General features: G+C 40.4%; 1 protein-coding gene across 1 annotated transcript in view; it reads left to right on the forward strand.

Annotated features, from left to right (window-relative positions):
- The window catches only part of RNF145 (ring finger protein 145), a 47,455-nt gene that overhangs the window by 9,544 nt on the left and 17,856 nt on the right, over positions 1-20,055 (forward strand). Inside the window, exons 3-4 of the mRNA XM_087754161.1 lie at positions 11,424-11,532; positions 17,214-17,305. Of these exons, the coding sequence (XP_087610287.1) occupies positions 11,424-11,532; positions 17,214-17,305 (201 nt within the window). The remainder of the gene's footprint in view (positions 1-11,423; positions 11,533-17,213; positions 17,306-20,055) is intronic.

Here is a 20,055-nt window from a genome sequence, read left to right on the forward strand (position 1 = left end):
ATTAAACAGGAGACTAGGGAAAAGGTTGCCTAGTTTGGTCCACAGCACCAGAAGGTTACCTTTCACTGCGGCATGGGTATGGCCCTTCAGTTCACAACCTTATGAACCGTATATGTGCTGTGAGTGGATTGGAGCAGGTAACATGTCCTTGCGTTGCAGAGAAATGGACGAAATTACCAACACGGCTCAGGGGGCTGAGGTTTGAACCTTGGCCTGCAAGTCTAGCTCTGGAATGCTAGGTGTCTGTTTTTAGGAGATGAAGGGATTGATGTTCTGGGATGGGCTCTCCAGGTAGGTTTGTGATTCATCTAGTGTCTGCACCTGGGGTTAATTAGGGATTGGATCCAGGCTGTTGAGGTTGATAGCCAATGACCATCTGCGTGAGTACTGCCTAGCTCGGAGAGAAATGGCTAGCATATAATTTTCCCACTCTGCAGTGCTTCTTCCTTGTAGATGGCTTTGGAGGATAAAGATGTACTTCAGTCAGCTGAAGGAAACACCCTTTAGTTAAGTAGTTGGAGGACTGTGGTTTTTTTAAGTAGCATGTCCAGGTTTTTAATCCTGACTGTAGAAGTGTTGGCATGTGATTTTTCTTTTTTAATCTATTAAATGTCTATTGTCTGGAAATTATTTACTGCCATTAAAAACACATGTGGCTTTCTTTGTTACGGCTCCATTATACTCATGCTGGGATAGCAATGTACTTTTAGTGCAAAAAGCTGGTGTCGCATTTCTATGCCCTTCTCCTGTGTTTGTGGGAGGGAGTGCTTGGTTGTTGCTGGTGAATGTGACCCAGGACCGTGGTGGCATGGAGCTACAGCTGGCTTTCTCATGCACTTGTATGCACGCAATACTTAGTTTATCAGATCAGTTTCTAATACAGAACTAACAGTTGTGCAGTAGGCTATCAAGATATCAGTGGATAATTTCCAGCTGTGACACAGCCCCTCTTTATAGTCATTTGATAACCTTGTCTTCGCCTTAAGTACGTTGAGATACACCAATAGAAAGCGCTAAGGAGAGGGTAGGTGTTGTTACCGAGGTATCTCTTACCTGGGTGCTATTTTAGTACTAAACCAGTGGATTCTGACTTTGTGCTCCTCATACATGTGGTGCTTTTGTGTAGGTGCGCAATCACCTGGCACTTCTTTTACTTTTTGCTTTTGCAATATTGAGTGTCTGTACTTTCACTGCCTCAACTGGTAGCTGCTGATCAAGAAGGGCTTCTAAATCATGAAATAAGTTGCTTGTTTTAAAAGATTTTCAGACAGTTTTCAGTGACAAAACTTTGCTAGTACTTTTCAAATAAGTTGATTTGTTTCGGTTATGTGTGTGGGGTTTTCTTTAAGCTGTCTCAGGGTGAGGCTGGGCTAAATCAATTTGCATGCCTACACAAGATTTTATATAGATTTAATTGCATCAGTTTACAGTATAACCTTAGTTAAAATGACGTATCAAAATATATGAATTGGGTTTGTAAGGAAAACAAAGTACTTTTCCACCAGTTTGGGAAATTAAGCTGCTTTGAAGATATATGTTGGGGGAAATTAACTGCCAGTGTGTAATTTAAATAACTTACCATGGATATGTTTCAATGTGCTAATCTGTTCTATTTAGGAAAAAAAAATCCACTGTTCATATTTGCAGCTAGGAAACGCAGTATCAGCAAATGCTGTGGCAGCTTCACAATATCAAACAATCGCTGAATTTCTTATATAGTCAGTGTGAGATACCGTATCATAAAAGTGCTTCTAGCAGCTTAGGAAATTGGGTGCGTCTATCTCGGGCAGGTGCTCGAGGAACGATTTGATTAGAGAGCCATAAAAATCAATAAACTCTACCAATCTTGATACAGTGAACCTTTTCCTGGAACTAAGGGTCCAAAGTTGGAAATTTGCTCAGAACTGGGAACGTTCTTTTTAAATAGAATAACCAGGAATGTCTTTTCTGTTTAAATGCACTCTTTTTCTTCCATCTATTTGACTTAAAGTTTGAGAATCCAATTGTTCTGATCAAGTGATGGGATGTATGTTACAGTGTGATTCATGTTCCAGTTAGCAGTACTGGGAATGTAATAAAAGCCTCCAGGATGCAATTTGTCCTTTTGATACGGCTTTTCCCTTTCATATCTGTTCATGAAACAGCCCTTATCTGCTTTAGTGAAGGAAAATATTCAGTCCTGATAACCACTCAACCGCAAGTTCAACTGCATGAAATTTAACTAAATATGCATAAAGCAATGCAAACAGCAGAGATAAATTTCTGGTTAGAACTGTTGAATGTGAACGGATTAATTTCATATAGGAAAAATTGCAAAGTAATTGTGTTTATGAATTTATCTGTCAAATGGCGCTGTGGTTACTGTTTCGGCAGGCGTAAAAGGCCTGTGAATGGCCTGCAGTCATCTTCAACATGCACTTTAGCTCTTGTGTATAAAGTTTGTGTTACGTTACTTTATTTCATGATAATTCGTATGCAGGAAAGCAGTATCTTCTAGAATCACCATTGAAACTGTTTTTCACTTCTGAAAACTTTCCTAGGTTTGTCAGGTGCGCTTAAAAAGGCAAATATCAAACTTAGTTAAGTAACAACTCAGGAATGTCTCTGGCTGAAAAATTTTTGCTCTCTGTGTGTGGAAATTCATATTTGATGGTCACAGGATCTCCTCAAGCTTAAAACTTGATTCATCAACTCAGTATCTTTCTGGAAGTACTTTTGGTACATCTTGCAGGACATTTGCCAGATAATTCATTGAAGACTTAATTTAAAATTATAGAGATGCTTGGGATTAAAAGGAGTTGACCTGTGTACTTGATTTTTATTTTTTTTTTAGTTTGCCATATCTACTGACTATCTGTAAAACCAGACAAGAATCAGATAAAATGGCATTGCAACCTGAATTCAAGCGCACGTACTGGTGATATTCAATGAGAAATTATATTAAAAATAGTAAAAATTCTTTTGTCCTCTGAAAGGAGTCACATGGAAAGTTTGGTTCTATAATCTAGCTCTTTCATGCCATCTTTTTAAATACAATAACATATATATATATATGCATATATTTTTTCTTTTATGAGTATTGAAAAATCCTGAATTATAAGCCTTATTTGCAAATGTGACCTGTGAATGTAAGTGCCTTCTGTAGTTCTTCCTAGCGTGTTCAGGAGTATCTTGTCCATAAGCAGTACTGTCCCAGGGCTCTTTCCCAGATGCTTCAAGTCATCCTATTTAATTTTTTTTTGATAACCTGTCCAGACAGCCTGAGTGAAGAGTAGCATGTGATAAATTTGTGTGCAGTATTACCAGATATAATTCTGACAGTTGATATGCTGTTAACAGGTATAAGGATCTAGGGGGAAAGAAGCTTAGAAAGCAAATCAACTTTTTTGTCCACAAAGGTCAGAGGTATAATGTGGCTTCATTAAGATTTCATTAAAATTGTTTTGTATAAATTTAACGTAGCTTCTCCTTCAGTAAAGGTCTGTGCTAGCTAAAACGGCTTTCTATCTCAAACCTCTGCGTAGGGTAGACTAGCACACTCTGCTACAGCCAGCCGTCAGTGTTTTCTTCTGCCCCGTAGAGTAGCTGCGAGAAGGCAGTAGCTTCTTTTTTTCATTCTTTTGATGAAGAAAGTGGAAACAGTTGAAACCACATAATTTCCTCCTGCGAAGGGCAAGGCAATGCTATTTGTGCTGACTGGTAAATACTCTGAACTAGATGGGAAGAGGAGTCATGAGCTTAACCTGTAATCATAGTCAGACTTGGAATTTAAGTCACTGTCACGGTAGAGGCACAAAATTGCACTAAATACATAGTGTTTTCTTAAGAATAAAAATAAGAACAGTTTTCTCTTGAACTGTATTCTTTGTCATTACAAAACAAGAAATTCTGGGGAGAAATGTAAGTAAACTGTTTAAATACTTGGAATAGGTGGAAGGTGCGTCATCTTTCACAACCCTGTTTGTAACCGCATTTTCTTGAGCTGTGCAGTTATTACCGTAATCGCTTGGTCACATCACTTGCTAGGTGTGAACTGCTTGTTAGGATTGCTGCCTTTAAAAGGGAGGCTTGAGGGAGGAGAGACCTTCTGACCTTGCTGCCGTCCTGTGCTGATTGCTCTCTGCTTTGGTCTGCTCGCTGTTCTTGAAGCTCTTGTGTGTTAATTAGCAGATCTTTTATTCGGATTACTTTTTTCTCTTAAGAGGAAAGATGTAGTACTCTGATACAAACACAGGAAAAAGTGCCTTGTGATGCTTCAGTGTGAGAAGAAAGCAGCAGTCGGTTCGTTCCAGAAACAAATTTCCCCAAACTGAGAGAAGAGGATGCATGACTAAATGTGTAAATGCACTTAATGCACACAAAGACGAAGTGTGCTGCTCAGATTCAGCATCTCTGGGTTTGCTGTCCCCTGTCTTCCGCCTGCCTCATGCCAGCAGCATGTAGATAAATGGGTAGTAGAAATATTTTTCTGAGTGTTACTATTTTAAACTGTAGCTTTTTATAACCGAATGCAATTTTATGACTTGGAGTTGGTCTTTATTTCTTAAAAAAAAAATTACTTGCTGTCTTCATGTTATCTTCTGGGATAAAATGCAGTGTATGCTGCAGCTGGTAGACACAGAAGAGGGTGGAGAGTACTCTATGCTCAAAATATAGCACGCCCTTTTTTCTCTTTCCAACTCCAGAGACTGCCGATTCCTGTACTGCTTCCATAGTGTCATAGGCTTTTACTAAGCAGCTTTCTCAGCATATGGATACTTTCAGGTAACTTTTCTGTATAAGGCTGGTGTCTCTTTTTGGCAACCTGAATCACTTTTTATTTAAAAAAAAAAAAGCCAATAGCAGCTTGCTTGAAAGGAGATGCTTAAAATTTTGAGTTTTGCTTGGCTCTGAGTACCAGTCTCATGACAACATAGCAATTTGTGTTCATAATTTCGAGTACATTGTGGCTGTTTATATTGTTACAGTTCCACTTCTGTGTTCTTTTCCGGTACTCTTCAGGTTCTCCGTGATTGTAATTAGTCCCAGAACTCTGATCATTATGTGTGCTGTATTATAGAAACAGCCTCTGAATCATACGGCAGAACTAGAATCAAAAGTCCATTTTATTTTTTCAGACAAGACTGCAAATGGCTGTAAGGAACTCGGTTCTTGGATTATTTATACTGAGAGTGCCCAATCTGTTATGCATTTAAAAATTTAAGAAACAGCTGTTGAAACTGGTGGCAGTACCCCCGTAATGAGTAACTTCTTTTGTTGGCGTATTTTCACTGAGATGTGCAGATGTTGATAACAGGATTTCTGATCTCTGTTTATAGTTGCACTGTGCCGTGACTGGGTAAATACTAATTTCCCTGTGTGCAAGTGTGTTTATATGTGTGCTTTCTCAGTGTAGAACTAATTTTTCAGCATATTTTCTGAAGGGCAAAATATTTACCATGTTAGCTCCAAGTACAAAACTTCCCGGAGTGAGTAACGTTTATTTGGCCAGCTCTGGCTGAGCGGGAGGGTGAGGAAGAGGTGTGCTTTGGCATTGCCATGCAAAAACATCACTCCCCAAAAATGCAATACATCTTCAAGCCCACTATGCTTCTGCTGCCTTGAACAGGCATCCAGTTAGCAGTGATGAGACAGGCTAGGCGAACGCTACCCTTTGCGGTGCTAGGACTGGTGCCTCGGTGGTTGCTTGAGACCGGTAGGGATTTTGGCATTAAGTGCTCTCTGCATGGCTTGGCTTCTAGGTTGATTTCAGTGGAGTGAATTTTGCCTGAGCCGTGTGTTGGAGCCACCTCTGATGTAGGAGAGATCCCTCTGCGTGATGACAGAGGCTCTGTGTGACGTTGCCTTTTGTAACAGGGCAGATGAAGAGCTAGTCTTGCTCTCAGAAGGACAGCATAGCTGTCCCAGTCAATTCAGAAGACCCCATTCGGCTGAGTTATCCTTCAGAGGATGCTTAATATGAATTGAGGATGTACAAGAGCTTTTTGTCTCTGCTTTTACGTGACTTAAAAATAAGTGGCTGTTAGGGGTCCTGCTGGGCTTGAGCTAGCCTTCAGTGAATAGGCCACAGAATCCTGATAACTTCGGCATCATGCCTTTAGGTACTCTGAGCTCTAAAGTGTATCTCTTAAAAATCATCCACTCCTGAGATAGATGCTTTAGACATAGACAGTTTATTAAATCCCTGTGTAAACTGTTGTGTAACCGGTCTCGTGACTGGTTATCCTGAGAATTAGCCACACTGAAAATAAAGGTGCCAATTGTTGTTATGCTGTTTCTGCCATATCAAACGCAGTCTTTCCAAAGTCTGTCCTGTGTTATTGGCACTTGTATGTTGTGGCCAGATAGTCTTCTGAATAAGCCGGGAATGAGGACAGTCGAGGGTTAGGCTGAAATGAAATGACTAACTCGGTAGCGCGCTGATCCTGCGTTGTGTCAGGAGAGACAGGAGCTTTGATGGTATTCTGTGGCTCATGACCTGCTGCTTTGCAGGGAGTTGCTTTGCAAGTCGTTGTAAGATGAGCCCTTTACCCTCAGAGGATACGGGAAGTTGGGGCCCCCCAAATTAATTTCCTGGTAGAATCCAAGCAATTGTACTATGACTTTCTGGCACTCAAAGATTTGAATTCCTCACTTTGTAGTATCCCGTGTAAACAGCAGCTTTTCTTTCGGGGGCAATGTTTCCTTGGCAAGCCTCTGCTGAAGCAGTATCCAAGAGATGGTGTGGTTTTATTAAGAAATGTTATGAACTCCTTTTCCTGTGCAAAGCTCTCATTTTTAGACTAAACCTGCAGGAAACTTTGAGTAATAATGTGAAGTGGACACAAGGGATCTGTAATCATGCAAATGAGCGCTAAAATGTTTCATAAAGAGGATGGGTTGCAACTTTGATCCTGCTCCAGAAGCCTCTGTTGTATGCAGCGTGTCAATAAAACTCAGACACCTGAGTCGACAAAGAGGTAATATGGGGTGAGGGAAGCTGGGAAGCACCTTGGTGCTACAGAAATAGAGAGAGATTGCTGAAAGGCAATCTGTGATCTGCTGCTTACTGTAACAATGAGCATTGCACAGTGAGAGGTTTTCATCTAGCTGAATCAACAAGTTGTAAATGAGGTCATGAGCTAGTTAATACCTGTCTTCTTGTCTAGCAAAGTTTAACTTAGCTTTTCTGCTTATTATTGTTTTCACAGTTTATTTTCTCCAGTGGAGCCTCAATCTGTACCGTCTTGCACAAGAGGCTGTAGAATTTCTCTGCCTCCTTGTGCTCCTGAATAGGCACCGAGTGGTGGGTCTGTGTATTTGTAAGGTTGGCAGAATGGGTCTTCTATAGTGCTCTTTATAGCTGGAAACCTAAGGGTGCAATTCTCTTTCTTGGTGGCCTAGCACTAGGGCACTACTACTGTAGTCAGGAAAGAGTTCATTCTCTCATCTTTATCTTTTTTTAACGGGTGTTAAACGGTTTCTTTACCAGGGCAGGAATTGGGCTTCACTGACCCTGCTGCTTACACTTTAAACAGAAATGTACTTGGTGAGTTAAAAGGGACCGTACACCGAGTCCCAAGAGTGACAATAGCATGCATGGCCTAAATCAAGGGAGGGGAGTGCTCATTGCAGATGCAGAGCTCGGAAAGGTTTGGATGGCAGTGGGTGTTAGTTACTGTTAACCCATGTCTAAAGGTTACCCAGTAAGATGGCTGTTTCTCAAATATATGTTCTCAACATTATGTTTTCTTCTGGCAGAGGAGGTGCAAATGAAACCAGAATGTAACGATTTAGATGAGAAAGCTGCTGTGAGAAATTTCATTTCCTGGTGGTCCTTTGTTTTGAAGTAGAATCTCATTTACACCATACACTAATTACATCATTTGTCCAGGCGGGAACAACGGGAATAGAATATTGCTGCTACTGTGTCTGAGTTTGAGCTTGTCTTCCTTTTCTTCTGCAATGAGACAGTTTGGTAATTAATTATTTGCCCCCCCCCCCCCCCCCCCCCTTCTTTGGCAGAGGCATTGTCAATAAAAACGAGGTTGGTACCACTTTGGGAATAGGGCCTCTGCAGCAAAAATGCAAATATTGCAGTATGAAGTGTGTTGAAATCTCTCTCTTATCAAGTCACAAGAGGGAATTGTAAATCAGAGTGAAAGGGAACTACTTTAAATGTCTCTCTCTCCCCCTCTTCAAAACCTAACAATTAGAGCAAACGGCGGCTTCAAAGTGAACACTTAAATTCCAGCCCAAACTCATGAGCAACGGAGTTCATTGCTCAAGCTTCTGCAGTAACCTTGGCTTTCTCGTGCTGCTTCCCTGTGCACCATTACAAGCATCTGTGCTGTTGGGAAGCCCTCTGTTTAAAAGGCACAGATGAGACAGTAATCTTCTCATCTTCTGATTTGTATTTGGACTCTCTTTTTTCACTCCTCCCTGCTGTATTTTAGTTAAAGTTGTGATCACGTAGAGAAGAATGAACTTCAATCACTTCTAAAATACTCCTAAGTTACATGGCTGTGTTGGAGTGCAGTTACTGCCCTCTAAAATGTCTTCCTTTTACAGAAATTATCTTAGCACCGCTCAAGTACATCATCATGTGGCCAAGGAGCAGACTTTAATGTGATAGAATAAGGTAAAGAAGATGGCAGAGCTTAAATGCAGATACAGTAAACGGGTATTCTTAGACTATTTATAGAGTAATAGAGGAATAAAAGACTGCATAATAAACGCCATTTAGCTTTCCACCTGAAGGTGAGTCATGGGCTACAGTGAGAAGGAAGGGTTTAGAGAGATTTGACTCACGTGCTGGAATGATACATGGTTGTTCCACAGAGAGAATTGTCCCTAACTAAGCAATCAAGGGAAGGTGACGAATACAGCAGAGACGAGGTGCGAAGAACGTCTGCAGATGGTGTGAGAGCTGCTGGAGCTGGCCCACGATGCTGTGGTGTGGTGCAAACTAGTTAATGTCTTCATGGAGATTCTGCCGAGGAGTTCCTGCTCTTGTCATTTGTGTATCTGGTAGAAGGAAGGTGGCGAACAGAGAAGATGAATTCCGTAAAATACAGGTGTTTGCCAAGAAAACTGATGATGTAGAACATCTGCTGTGTTGTATTAACTAGAAGCATGTTATTCTGTATAAAACAGTTGCTAGAAGGAAACTGTTGTAGTGCTGGGTTTCAGGACCCTTTAAAAAGCTGAAAATAAAAATCATGGAATCCTAGAATGGTTTGGGTTGGAAGGGACCTTTAAAGGTCATCTTGTCCAACCCCACTGTAATGAGCAGGGACATCTCCAACCAGATCAGGTTGCTCAGCGCCCCATCCAGCTTCACCTTGAATATTTCCAGGGATGGGGCATCTCCCACCTCTCCGGGCAACCTATGCCAGTGTTTCACCACCCTTACTGTGAAAAATTTCTTCCTTATATCTAGTCTGAATCTCCCCTCTTTTAGCTTAAAACCCATGTCCTTTCGCTACTGGCCCTATTAAAAAGTCTGTCACCATCTTTCTTATAAGCCCCCTTTAAGTATTGAAAGGCCGCAATAAGGTCGTCCTGGAGCCGCCTTTTCTCCAGGCTAAAGAACCCCGACTCTCTCAGCCTTTCTTCATAGGAGAGGTGTTCCATCCCCCTGATCGTTTTTGTAAATGATCAAATGGATACTGTAAATGATCAGTGCACAGAAACTAGTGATGGTGACTTGTATGATACTTCATTTTAACCAAGGAAACTGTCAATTATTTTAGCTTTTGAGAGGGCACATCCTCGGACAAATGTGCAACTTGTCACATCTACTTTATGAAAGTACTTGAAAAACTATCTTTAATGTTAAATATGTAAATTGTATATTTGTATTTTTAAGAAGGTAAGAAAATAGGCTTTGTCTGGCTATCATCACTCCTATCATCTATCGTATCTGAATTGATCTTTGCTTGGCATACTGCGGGTCTGATGCCTTTTCTAGGAGTGTGTTGCGAGTTACCTTCTTGAAGACCTAACTGTTGGTAGAATTTTACAGAGATGGCTTATTGAAGGTGGCAGATATTAAGTAGCCTTGAAATACTTCTACCTAAATACTGACTGACTCTGAAGTTGTATCTTTTTCAAATATTGGAACATACTGTGTTCTCAAGCTGGTTTATGGTAGCTGGTTGTCCCGCTACTTAGGAGTGCTTAATCTAGAGTTACGTTATTTTCTTAAGTATTTTTAAAAAGCTCGAAGTATAAATTAACTCAGTTAAAAAGGCTGTGCCCAATGTTGCTGAATAGATGGATGAAACTTTAAATATAACATGACTAGTATAGCTGTAAGTGTCAGGATAAGTTCTTCTGTAGTGTTTTGTTCTTAGCTGCAGGGAAGTTGTTAGCTGTTGCTGGGTTTTTTTTTTGTTGTTGTTGTTTTTTTTTTTTTTTCCCCTAAATGGATTTCAGTGCCAGGCACTTAAGCTGACCTTCAGAAAGAGCACGAGTGCACTGCGTTGTGATGGAGAGCTTGGAAAGAAAGATAAGTAAGGGCACCGTACCCTGGGTTTTTCACCTGCAGAGTCTGTGTAGGAAGAAGAGGATGGGCATATGCCACCCAGTTGTGAAGTAGACTTCAAAGTACTCCTTTATTTAAGTATCCTAACGAGAGCAGGTACGAACAAAAGGATCAGTGTTCTGCTTGTTGGAGAGGCTGCTGAGCAGCCAGGCTATGTTCTTGAAGGGTAAAGCTGTATCTACATTGGGTCTTTTTCCACAGTCTTACGAAATGCTAACAAGAAGTGAAGGAGCTGCTGCTGTAAATGCCTACAAATACTAGGCTGTGCTGAGCCTTGTCTTTGATTTATGCAACGCTGATAGCTTGAATGTGCTTTAATATTGCCAGTATGGAGAACAGCCTGTGTGTCCCCATCTCAAATTATGGGCATGCAAAGTGTCTTTATACCATGAAGATGCAGTGGAAGAATTAAAATGTGTAATGCTAATCAGCGTGGAAAGGTGTTCTGCATGTCCTTTGCTTGAAGAAAAAGATTTTTTTACATCAATTGACTGAGCTTGTTGGATGGATGCAGGGCTTTTTTCCCTGCAACACTGAAACTTGCTTTCACTTGGAAGAAAAGGGAGACCTAGGCCTGTTTCCCCTTTGTTACATAGGTTATGTTAATTAAGTCTTGTTAAAATACTGTGGATCAAGTCCCCTTCTTGACATCTAGATGTAATCTTGCAGAAGCTGGTAGAGCTATTTCTGTTCATGAGGGAAAAAAAAAAAGTGGCAGGTTTTTTTTGTGTGCTTTGTGTTTTGATGAGAGGAAAATGTAGGTACGTGGATTTTAAAACCAAATGAAAACAAAGGTGATTAAAGAGATCTGAATGACTGGAGGGTTAATCCATATGAAGAAATTTGGGATTAGATAGTGTTTCCTTGAAATTTCAACCTCTGCTTTTTGTTACAGGTTACATCTTAAGTGTTGTGCTCCTGACTTTACCAAGGCAACACCTGGTTCAGCTTTACCTGTACTTTTTGACTGCACTGCTGCTTTATGCTGGGCACCAAATTTCCAGGTAAGAATAAATGGATTAATTTTGTTAGCTTGGTTTGGGAATTAGAAAAATGACTGATATTTTGTTAATATCTTGTATAAATGGGATAGGTCTGGTTTTGTGGAGGCCTTTTTCTATGCCAGACACCTAAATATATCTTGCTGTTCTTTGATTCTGTAAACTTTTTCAAGACAAATATGCAGTCAGGTAGTTCTGGTGTGTTTTCATTGACTTAAAAGGAATTCCGAGCTACGTTTCTGTAGAGTGTAATGTCCATTAATCTGAGGAGAAAAAAAACACGTACCGCAAGACTAAATGTGGCCTCTGATGTAGTAATCCGAGTTACTCAATGGCTTGGCTAATGTGCTTTCAACACTGGAGCATTCTAAAAGCAGACAGGATGTTACTTTTAGTTTCCTGGCACCTACGATGAGAGAAAATAGAGATACAGAAGATGGTAGAAGTAAAGTAATAGTGGAATTTATTCTTAGATTCATCTTTGTTTATGTAATAATTTTACAATGAAAACAAAAAGAAAGGCATTTTGGATCTGAAACACAGAGCAGGAGGCTGAAGAACTCTTGAGCTGGACAAGACAGAGTCGATTATCTTCGTTTGGCTCCAGCTACATCTGTTGAAAGCCAGCGTAAACTGTCATACCGACAAGAAGTTTAATTGGAACCAAAGAGTGCCATCACACTGATGGCTTTACATGGGAAGTTTTGAAAGTATGGACTTGAGCCTGATTTATTTTGGTGCCTGCTGACGGGAAACATTAGAAATGTGCTTTTGATTGATTTAAGTGAGGTAATAGGTTTGTTATTTCTGCATCAAAATTGTTCTAAAGCATTTGCTGGAATATCTCTTTACGTGGTATGCTGCAGTTCAGGGGAGTGTTAGTGAAGGTTTTGTGGTGACTTGGCATGCCCTGGTTGTGGCTCTCAGAGCTGCAGTGAATGATTTCCTGAATGGATGAGGGTGCAAGAGAGGAATTACGGCCTCTTATTGCCTGGGTAGGAAGGAAAGAGGGTTTTTATCATCCTCAGGGGAGTCCTGAGGTTTTGATAGATACAGTTTGTGGGTATTTCTTATAGGGTTGAAGGCTTACTTATTAGAAAAAGCAACCTAAATGTTATTTAAGAACTTGTGTTGAAATAAAAATAACGCTAGTAACAAACACCCATCGGATACAGGGCTTTGGTCCAGAGCATTTATGCTAGAGATCTTTATGCCATACTGGATCCTTAAATTTTTTAAAAGAAAGGGAGATGGGATGGATTTTGGTTGATACATTACGGGATAGCACTGTGTTTGATGTTTTAATACCTTTTTTTTGTTCATGTTTGTATGTAAAGTGAATTGTGACTTCTATTGCTTTGTGAGGTTTGAGACTTTTTACAGGCTTCATTGAAACATGTTAGATAACTATTCCTTGGACCGTTCGGCATATTCATCCTCAGCTTTCTCTCTTTGATGCTTCTGGAGTGAGTTAATAAAGACTTTAATTAATCTTGCATCAAGTGGCACAAAAGAAATATTTAATTAAAAGATGTCTTGGATTCAAATAGTCCAGCAGTATTCCCTAGCTATTTTGCAAAGCAAATGTAGTTGCTAACGCTTTTGAGCGCGCTTACCCATTCCCTAGGTATAAGACTGCCTCGGTTTGGAAGGAAGCACTGTGCAAGGGGTTCTCAGCAGCAGCCTTTGTGTAATCTGGGGAGTGACACTTGCATTAGCTTTTCAAAAGAATTTTTGAATCCTGTTAGTTTTCATATTGAAAAATAAAGTGTGACGCACAAATATAATGTTAGTGGAGCTATTGCTCTTATTGCCAAAGCCATCCAATTCCAACTGATGTTTCTATTTAGCAGACTGATCGGAACGCGACATACAGCAGTCACATCTGCAAACTGTTCCTGAGTGGTTTTTGTTAATAATTCTGCTTAGAGCCGAAAACTTCCAGTGAATTGCTTGCGTGCGCTACCAGTTGGGATGCTATTTAAGACAGATGAAGAGGTCTCATATTGAGGCCAGTTTGGTTAATGCAAATTATAGAACAAGACCAGAATCAGCTGGCACTTGTGACTCTGCAGTGTCCTGGAAATTCTGAGCTGTTGAAAGACTTCAGCTTTCGGTGCTTTTTTTCCACCCCAGAAATAGCTTGCAGTTCAGCTGCAAGTCTGGGAATAAGAAGGTCTGAATTTTATAGTTAAACCCTGGCTTCAGACTTCGAGGTCTATGCGACCTTGACAAGTCACTAACTTCTGAAGTGTTTGTTTCCTTATCTGCAAGACTGAGAATTACCTTAATGTGTAAAAATTGATGAGCTAATGTTTGTGAACACTTGGAGAGTCCAAGAAGATGCTCCATTTGTATGTAGTGTGTTAACCTGGCAATTTGGGTGGAGATAATACACCATCTGTTTATGGAAAAAGGAGAAGTCGGCTTTAAAAACCAAAATCCTGCTGATCCTGACAAGGAAAATGGATGCTGTTTTTGTTTTATATGGAGCTGCACAAATGTCTTGCTTAAAAGGATCACATTTCTTTTCCCCATTTCCAGCAATAAAACTGGAGAAAAGAAATTATGCAATTAAACACACTGCTAAAAAATGGAAACTACATCATTATCTTATTTCATGTTTTGCAGTTTTGTTATGGTTGTATTCCAGGTGTTGAGCCTTGCAGAGCTTAGAATGAGAAACGGGGGGGGGGGGGGAGAGCAAGAGACTGAATTGTTTCTTATGGATAATCTTAAAATACACTTAATTTTAAGGTTGCCTGTAGACATTTAAAACCTGTGAGAGTGTGTGTTTGATGTTGATGGAGGAGATTAATCAGCCAAAGTAAATGTCAGCAATATGAGTCAATTAGGTCAGATAACCACTGTGCCTTATGTCAGTCAATTACAAAGCATATTTTTAATAACAGGAGATCTTTCTTCATTTTCAGTAACAAAAAATGGTCATGTGTGAAGCACTATATCTCTTTACCTTTTTAAAGCAACGTTAGTCATGGCTGGCTGTGAGTGCGTGTTAACAGTCCAGCGGTTTGATTAAATGAGCCTGGGAATGCATCTACAGAATGAACAGCAGGCAATCTGATCTAAGCTTTCTTCTTATATCCTAATTTTCTAAAGTAATAATGTAGTTTGAGTCATTAACTAGTAAATAATGATTTTGGCATTCTTGTTTTCTTACATTGCTGCAGTAAAGTGAACAATTCTCAAATGTAAAAGCTGCAGCTTAATACAGCCTTAATTGATCAAAATTGAGTGCAGGCACTTGCTCTTCTCAGCATCTTGTATGGCACTGCAGCTGTTCGAGGCGTCTTCGGATGGGTGTCTGTGCCAAAAGATCCTTGTGTTTGTACTGGTAATAAGAGAATCATTGCTTTGACTTTCCTTATTCAGACATCATCTACAAATACTGTTTAAAAAATTTAGGAGATCTTAACAAATTGCTTCTCCAAGCTGGTAGGCCTAAAACTCAATTAATGAAAGTTACTTAAAGACTTAAGCCAAGTACAGACCTCTGTGCAGGTGACTGAATCTATCAGAAGACGACAGCAAGAAAGGCAGCTTGAAGGAATTTGGGTCATTTCCAGGCCCGTTCCTGGTGTTGAAGAAGCAGCTGTAAGTGCAGCTTTGTTGGTATGTCTTGGCTGAGTTGTGTAAGGTCATCTTGCTACGGTTGGTATCCTGGATGATTTTGTAACCTGTTTCTTAACAGATACAGAAGAAACGCGATGTCTTTACTCCTTTACTTCTAGCAGTTTAGAAATAGCCAGTGTTTTCACCCTAAATTTGAGGATGGAGCTTAATATTGCTAATATAAAAGGCCGTGTTGCATGTTGCAAATGGTGTTATATTTTTCTCCCTTTGTAACTCTGATGGATTATCCTGTTTGTGTTGCTAATGCTTTCAGAAAGTGCGTTCTGCAGGTTCATATGAAATAAAAAAAAAACCTACACAACTTTGTCCCAAAGATTACATCTGTATGGATGTTGGAAGGTGGAAAAAACCCTTGTGCTTAGCTACACCTGGATAACAAGGGGGAAAGTTCTATCTAGAATCAGTTGTCTTAAGTGCCTTTTCAATCCTCATGTGTTTTTAATTGTAGGTTACAGTCTAAAGAACCCATTTCAACATACCTTGCATATACTCTGACACTTGAAAAGCTGCAGTGAGTAGGCAGGGTTGTCAGCTATGAAGAGCAGGCTTTGAAGTGTTTGTTTTAGTACTTTGAGATTTACGTCTTGAATTCCAGAGACTTTTTGCAAATGAAAATTTGAATACCTTAGTTTGGGGTAGCAAGCTAATACTAGAAGAAGGGTGTATTTCCACATTTCTGGGGAGAAGTGAATGCTTCCAGTAACACTGAGTTGCACGGAAAGAAAAAGAGCAATTCTTGTATTGGTTGCGGTTTCTGGTACTGTTTGCCTTGCTTTGGCTGCATCTGTTCCCAGCAAGCCGGGCTTGCCTCACTGATATAAACAAATACGTAATAAATGAAGTGCCATGCCCCTCGAGCAGACAGACCCTGCTAGCTCCATGCGGGGCCAGATGCGGGGTGTCTGTCGGGCATTCCCGGGATGTGATGCAGCTAGGCATGAATGACTGGACAGCCTCAGCCAGAGAGGAGCAGAGGTTTAGCTGTGCTGCTGGCAGCAGAGTCGGTGGGGTCACAATGAGGGGGGAGCAGCCGCTGTCCTGCCAGCGGAGAAGGAAGGGTTGCAGGGCAAGGCAGAAAAAAGGGCTAGAGATCTGGATGCAAAGGGTCCCGAGTATTGCCTGCTGTCTGACGGCAGGGGATTAAGGAGCCACTGGAGAATTACTGCTGTGCTGTTCCCGGATTGCCTTCTGAAAGTGCAAAATGCTTGCTCTTAGCGTCAAGTTCATATTTGAGTTATATTGCTGTTACGTATGTTAGCCTGCCTGAAAGCAGAGCTGATGGATGGTCACCAACAGCAGAAAAATGCCCCGTCTTCTCAGGTTCTTACCTTTTTCTTGGGTTGCCTGAGCCCACCCTCCTAGCCAACCTTTTCTGAGAGAAATTACAACTATCCTGTCAGATTTTCACTGTCTCACTGTATCTGTCAATAGCAGTCTGTCGGTTTGAGGGTATCTGGTTGGTCCCCCAAGTTTCCCGGGATAGAGCTAAACTTTTAAATCATGTTGGATAAAAGAATTATGAAGCAACTTTGTTCATGACTGTCACTTTTCCTTCATACCTATTTTTAAATTCAGTGCAGAGACTGTTAGGTACAAAATACTATAATCATTAAATTGGAAGACCTCTTTGTCAAGCGCTCAATTTTTTTTTTTTTCACATGGAGCTGGTGGAAAAAGAAATTACTATTAGGCAGAAGAACACTTAATAAGGATATTTAAAAATGGAACGGTGCTTAAGAGGCTTTGTCAATAAGCAGTTTCAGGCCATGCTCTGAAGAACAGCTTGGATGTCCCAAAGGATTTTTACAGCTATGCCAGTGAGTCTAATTACAGATAATACTTCTCTTGCTTAAGTCATGCCTCAGTTAGATCCTTACATCAGTGAGGCTGCTGTAACAGTAGTGTTAATATTGCTTTTTGTAATTTAGTTAATTGACTGTGACATACACTGAAGTTACATGTGTGGAATGAATAAATTGCTTCTTGTCTGATCAGATGGATCTTAATAGTTTGTGGGTTTATTTTTTTAGGGATTATGTGAGGAGCGAATTGGAATCAGGATATGAAGGGCCAATGTACTTGGAACCTCTCTCTATGAATCGTTTCATGACTGCTTTAGTAGGTAAGTGCTTTAAAGATTTGTCATGCAGGAGAGAGCTCTGCCTAACTCTCTTCATTGAAACCTATGCACATTTTACCTCTCAGTTTCAAATGTCTCGTATCACTTTTAGTAGCTGTGATTCTCATTAATATGCAAGCGGCGTGGGAGGCTAGGTGGGTCCTGCCTGGCTTTTCTATGCCACCAATTTACCAGTACTCTGTACTTGCAGCTTTGAAGTATTTTCTAGGTCTGTTTGTCATGCGCTGCCCCTATGTTCTTCTCAGACTCACAATCTGATTCCGAAGGACTGGATTGTCTATAATGACCTTCAGGTGGAAAGTACTGCAGAAATTTCAGTAGTAGTGTGTATTTGTAGTGCTTTTGTCAATGAAAGTGTTGTACAAGTATTTATTCTTTACTGGCCTTACAGATGACTGCTATCATTCTCTTCCAAAAAAACTGGTGAAATAGATTTGTGGGTGTGTGCGTGGGACTACAGGCTACTGTTTTTTTTTTTAAAGGACTCCCAGGGATATTTCTAATTAAAGAGTTAAGGAGTAACAAGTCAAAACTATATTTAAATTGTGTTTGATTAATGGCAGAGATGACTTTTCTACCTAAAAATCCCAAATAAATCCTGAAGAATTGGACTTTCTAGACCGTTCCCTTAACCTTTGAACTTTGACTGGAAGATAATAAATCCAGCGTTAAGGTTGCTACGCCATACCGTATGTCCTACTGAGAGGAGATCGGAATACACGCACACCATGTGTATTTTAAAATTAACCCTGAGACAAGCTTGAAAGAAAAATTTTCCTTAACTCCTTTCACTAAGACCTATGGTTTTCATCAGATTATCGACAGATTTAGTCAGCCATGTACTGTTGGCAAAACTCAGCCACTTTCTGTTTACTTGCAGATGCTACTGGCAAATTTAAATGGGTTTACTTCTTTACGGTATGTTAGGTCTACCAGAATATACATGTCTCCTGTTTGCCTGCATCCTTACTTTCAAACATGGCATTTGTCTTTGCTTTTAATCTTTTTTAATAGAAATAACATGGGTATTTTTCAAGTAGAGGAAATCTTTAGATAGAATTTCTTCTCTTCCAAATTTCTAGATATATAATATTTTGCTGTCTTGTCAAATGACACCGAAGTACAACTAAAGCCTTTAGTGTGTTTCTATGAGGAAATGTTTGTAATTAGTCCTTTGAATCTCTCCCAGGTGCAGTGCGGGGTCCCATGATAAAGCAGAATCCCTCAGAGAGCTTCACAAAGTGGCAGGCAGGCCTGGGCAGGAGGGGATCAGGAGGCAGCGTGTCATTCAGGAACATTTAGACGGAAACTAAACTGAGAGTCAAACCCCTTATGTTTCATCCAGGTTTTAATATGGATTACAAATAAGTGCAAAAAATAGAAGATTGTTTTTGTCAAATACAGTTTTGGGTTGCACTGGGACAGACTAAAGTGTCCCCTTATCGTAATTGTTTTTCAGAAGTAGGTGCTTGACTATACTAGCAATGTGTGTACGTTAACGTACTTAATATCCCCATTATTAATTTCCCTTGTTCTTTTAAAGCCAACTTGAAAGTGGAATTTTAGCCTTGATGACAAGCGGTCGTCTTTGGGGAAGGCCTCTGAAAGTGAGCTATGAGGCTTGACGGTGTTTTGTATAAACATGAAATACTTTCTCACATTTGTTATGTACAAAGGTATTTATCCAGTGCAATCTGCCATGTTGCAGGAGTATACTGCACTGAACTGTCGTCTTCACAGCAAAATGAATTTACAGGTGCTTTGCTCCATCTCTTTCTTACGTCTTCTGCCAGAGTGTTGTGCTGCAGCACTGCTGAGAGAGGCATTGAGGCAGGTGCATGGAGGAATAATCGTGCTACGAATACAGCTCTGGTTCCTACAAGTTCTGGTCAGAATTAAGGGGACGATGTACAGGACGCCAGCTGGTTCACAAATTTAATCTTTGTTAATGCTTTTATTCATTAGTGCTTTTTGAATGGGCTCTTATAGTCATTTCTTCCCCTGGATCTAATTCAGTCTGATGACTGTTGACTGGGGTTACTAATATGCTGGATGGAAGAAATAGATGTCTTTGAAGACTGCCCCTTGGATGAGCCTGCCACTTTGTGAGCGTGTCGGCTGTCAGCGTTACAAAGCTGCGTGGTTTTCGAAGCGATGCTCCCACGAAGACTTGCTTTTTCTTAGTGCACAATAATGGGATTATATATTAACTTGAAGACATCTTGTTTCTCGCATAACAGTTAATGACGTAGCCAGGGAATTTGTTAACATCAGCTTTTTAAAATTGGAAATGAAATAAAGACAGTTCCCTACTCAAAGTGGCTTGAACAGCGGCCGTACCGCATAGGCTTTCTTGTTGCACATTTTCCATTAGCTTACGAGCTGGGAGGCTTTGGCTACCTGTCAGCAATGTTTAATGTATTTGTGGAGGTTTTGGGAAGGGAGGAGAACGGGCAGGAACTTAAGGCAATGGATTTCTTCCTTGTTGCCGCATTCCCTAGCAGAGGAGCCTGGCGTCCTGCAGGAGGATTCCAGCTGTCGGGTTCATGGGCTGCGTCTGGCAGTTTTCAGTGCACGGCATTTAAGTTTACAGAGTGCAGACATTCAGCTGGATTTGCTAGTCTTGGCAGATAGCTAGAGCGTTAAAATCTTTTTATGATTCGATATGAGGTACAAACTAATTTCTCCTGACCGATCCTGCTATGTTGTGTGTGATGACTGACGGTGTACAG

Source organism: Nipponia nippon, unplaced genomic scaffold (genome assembly GCF_047370975.1).
Source record: "Nipponia nippon isolate SJK-2023a ecotype South Korea unplaced genomic scaffold, ASM4737097v1 scaffold_17, whole genome shotgun sequence".
Classification (NCBI taxonomy): Eukaryota; Metazoa; Chordata; class Aves; order Pelecaniformes; family Threskiornithidae; genus Nipponia; species Nipponia nippon.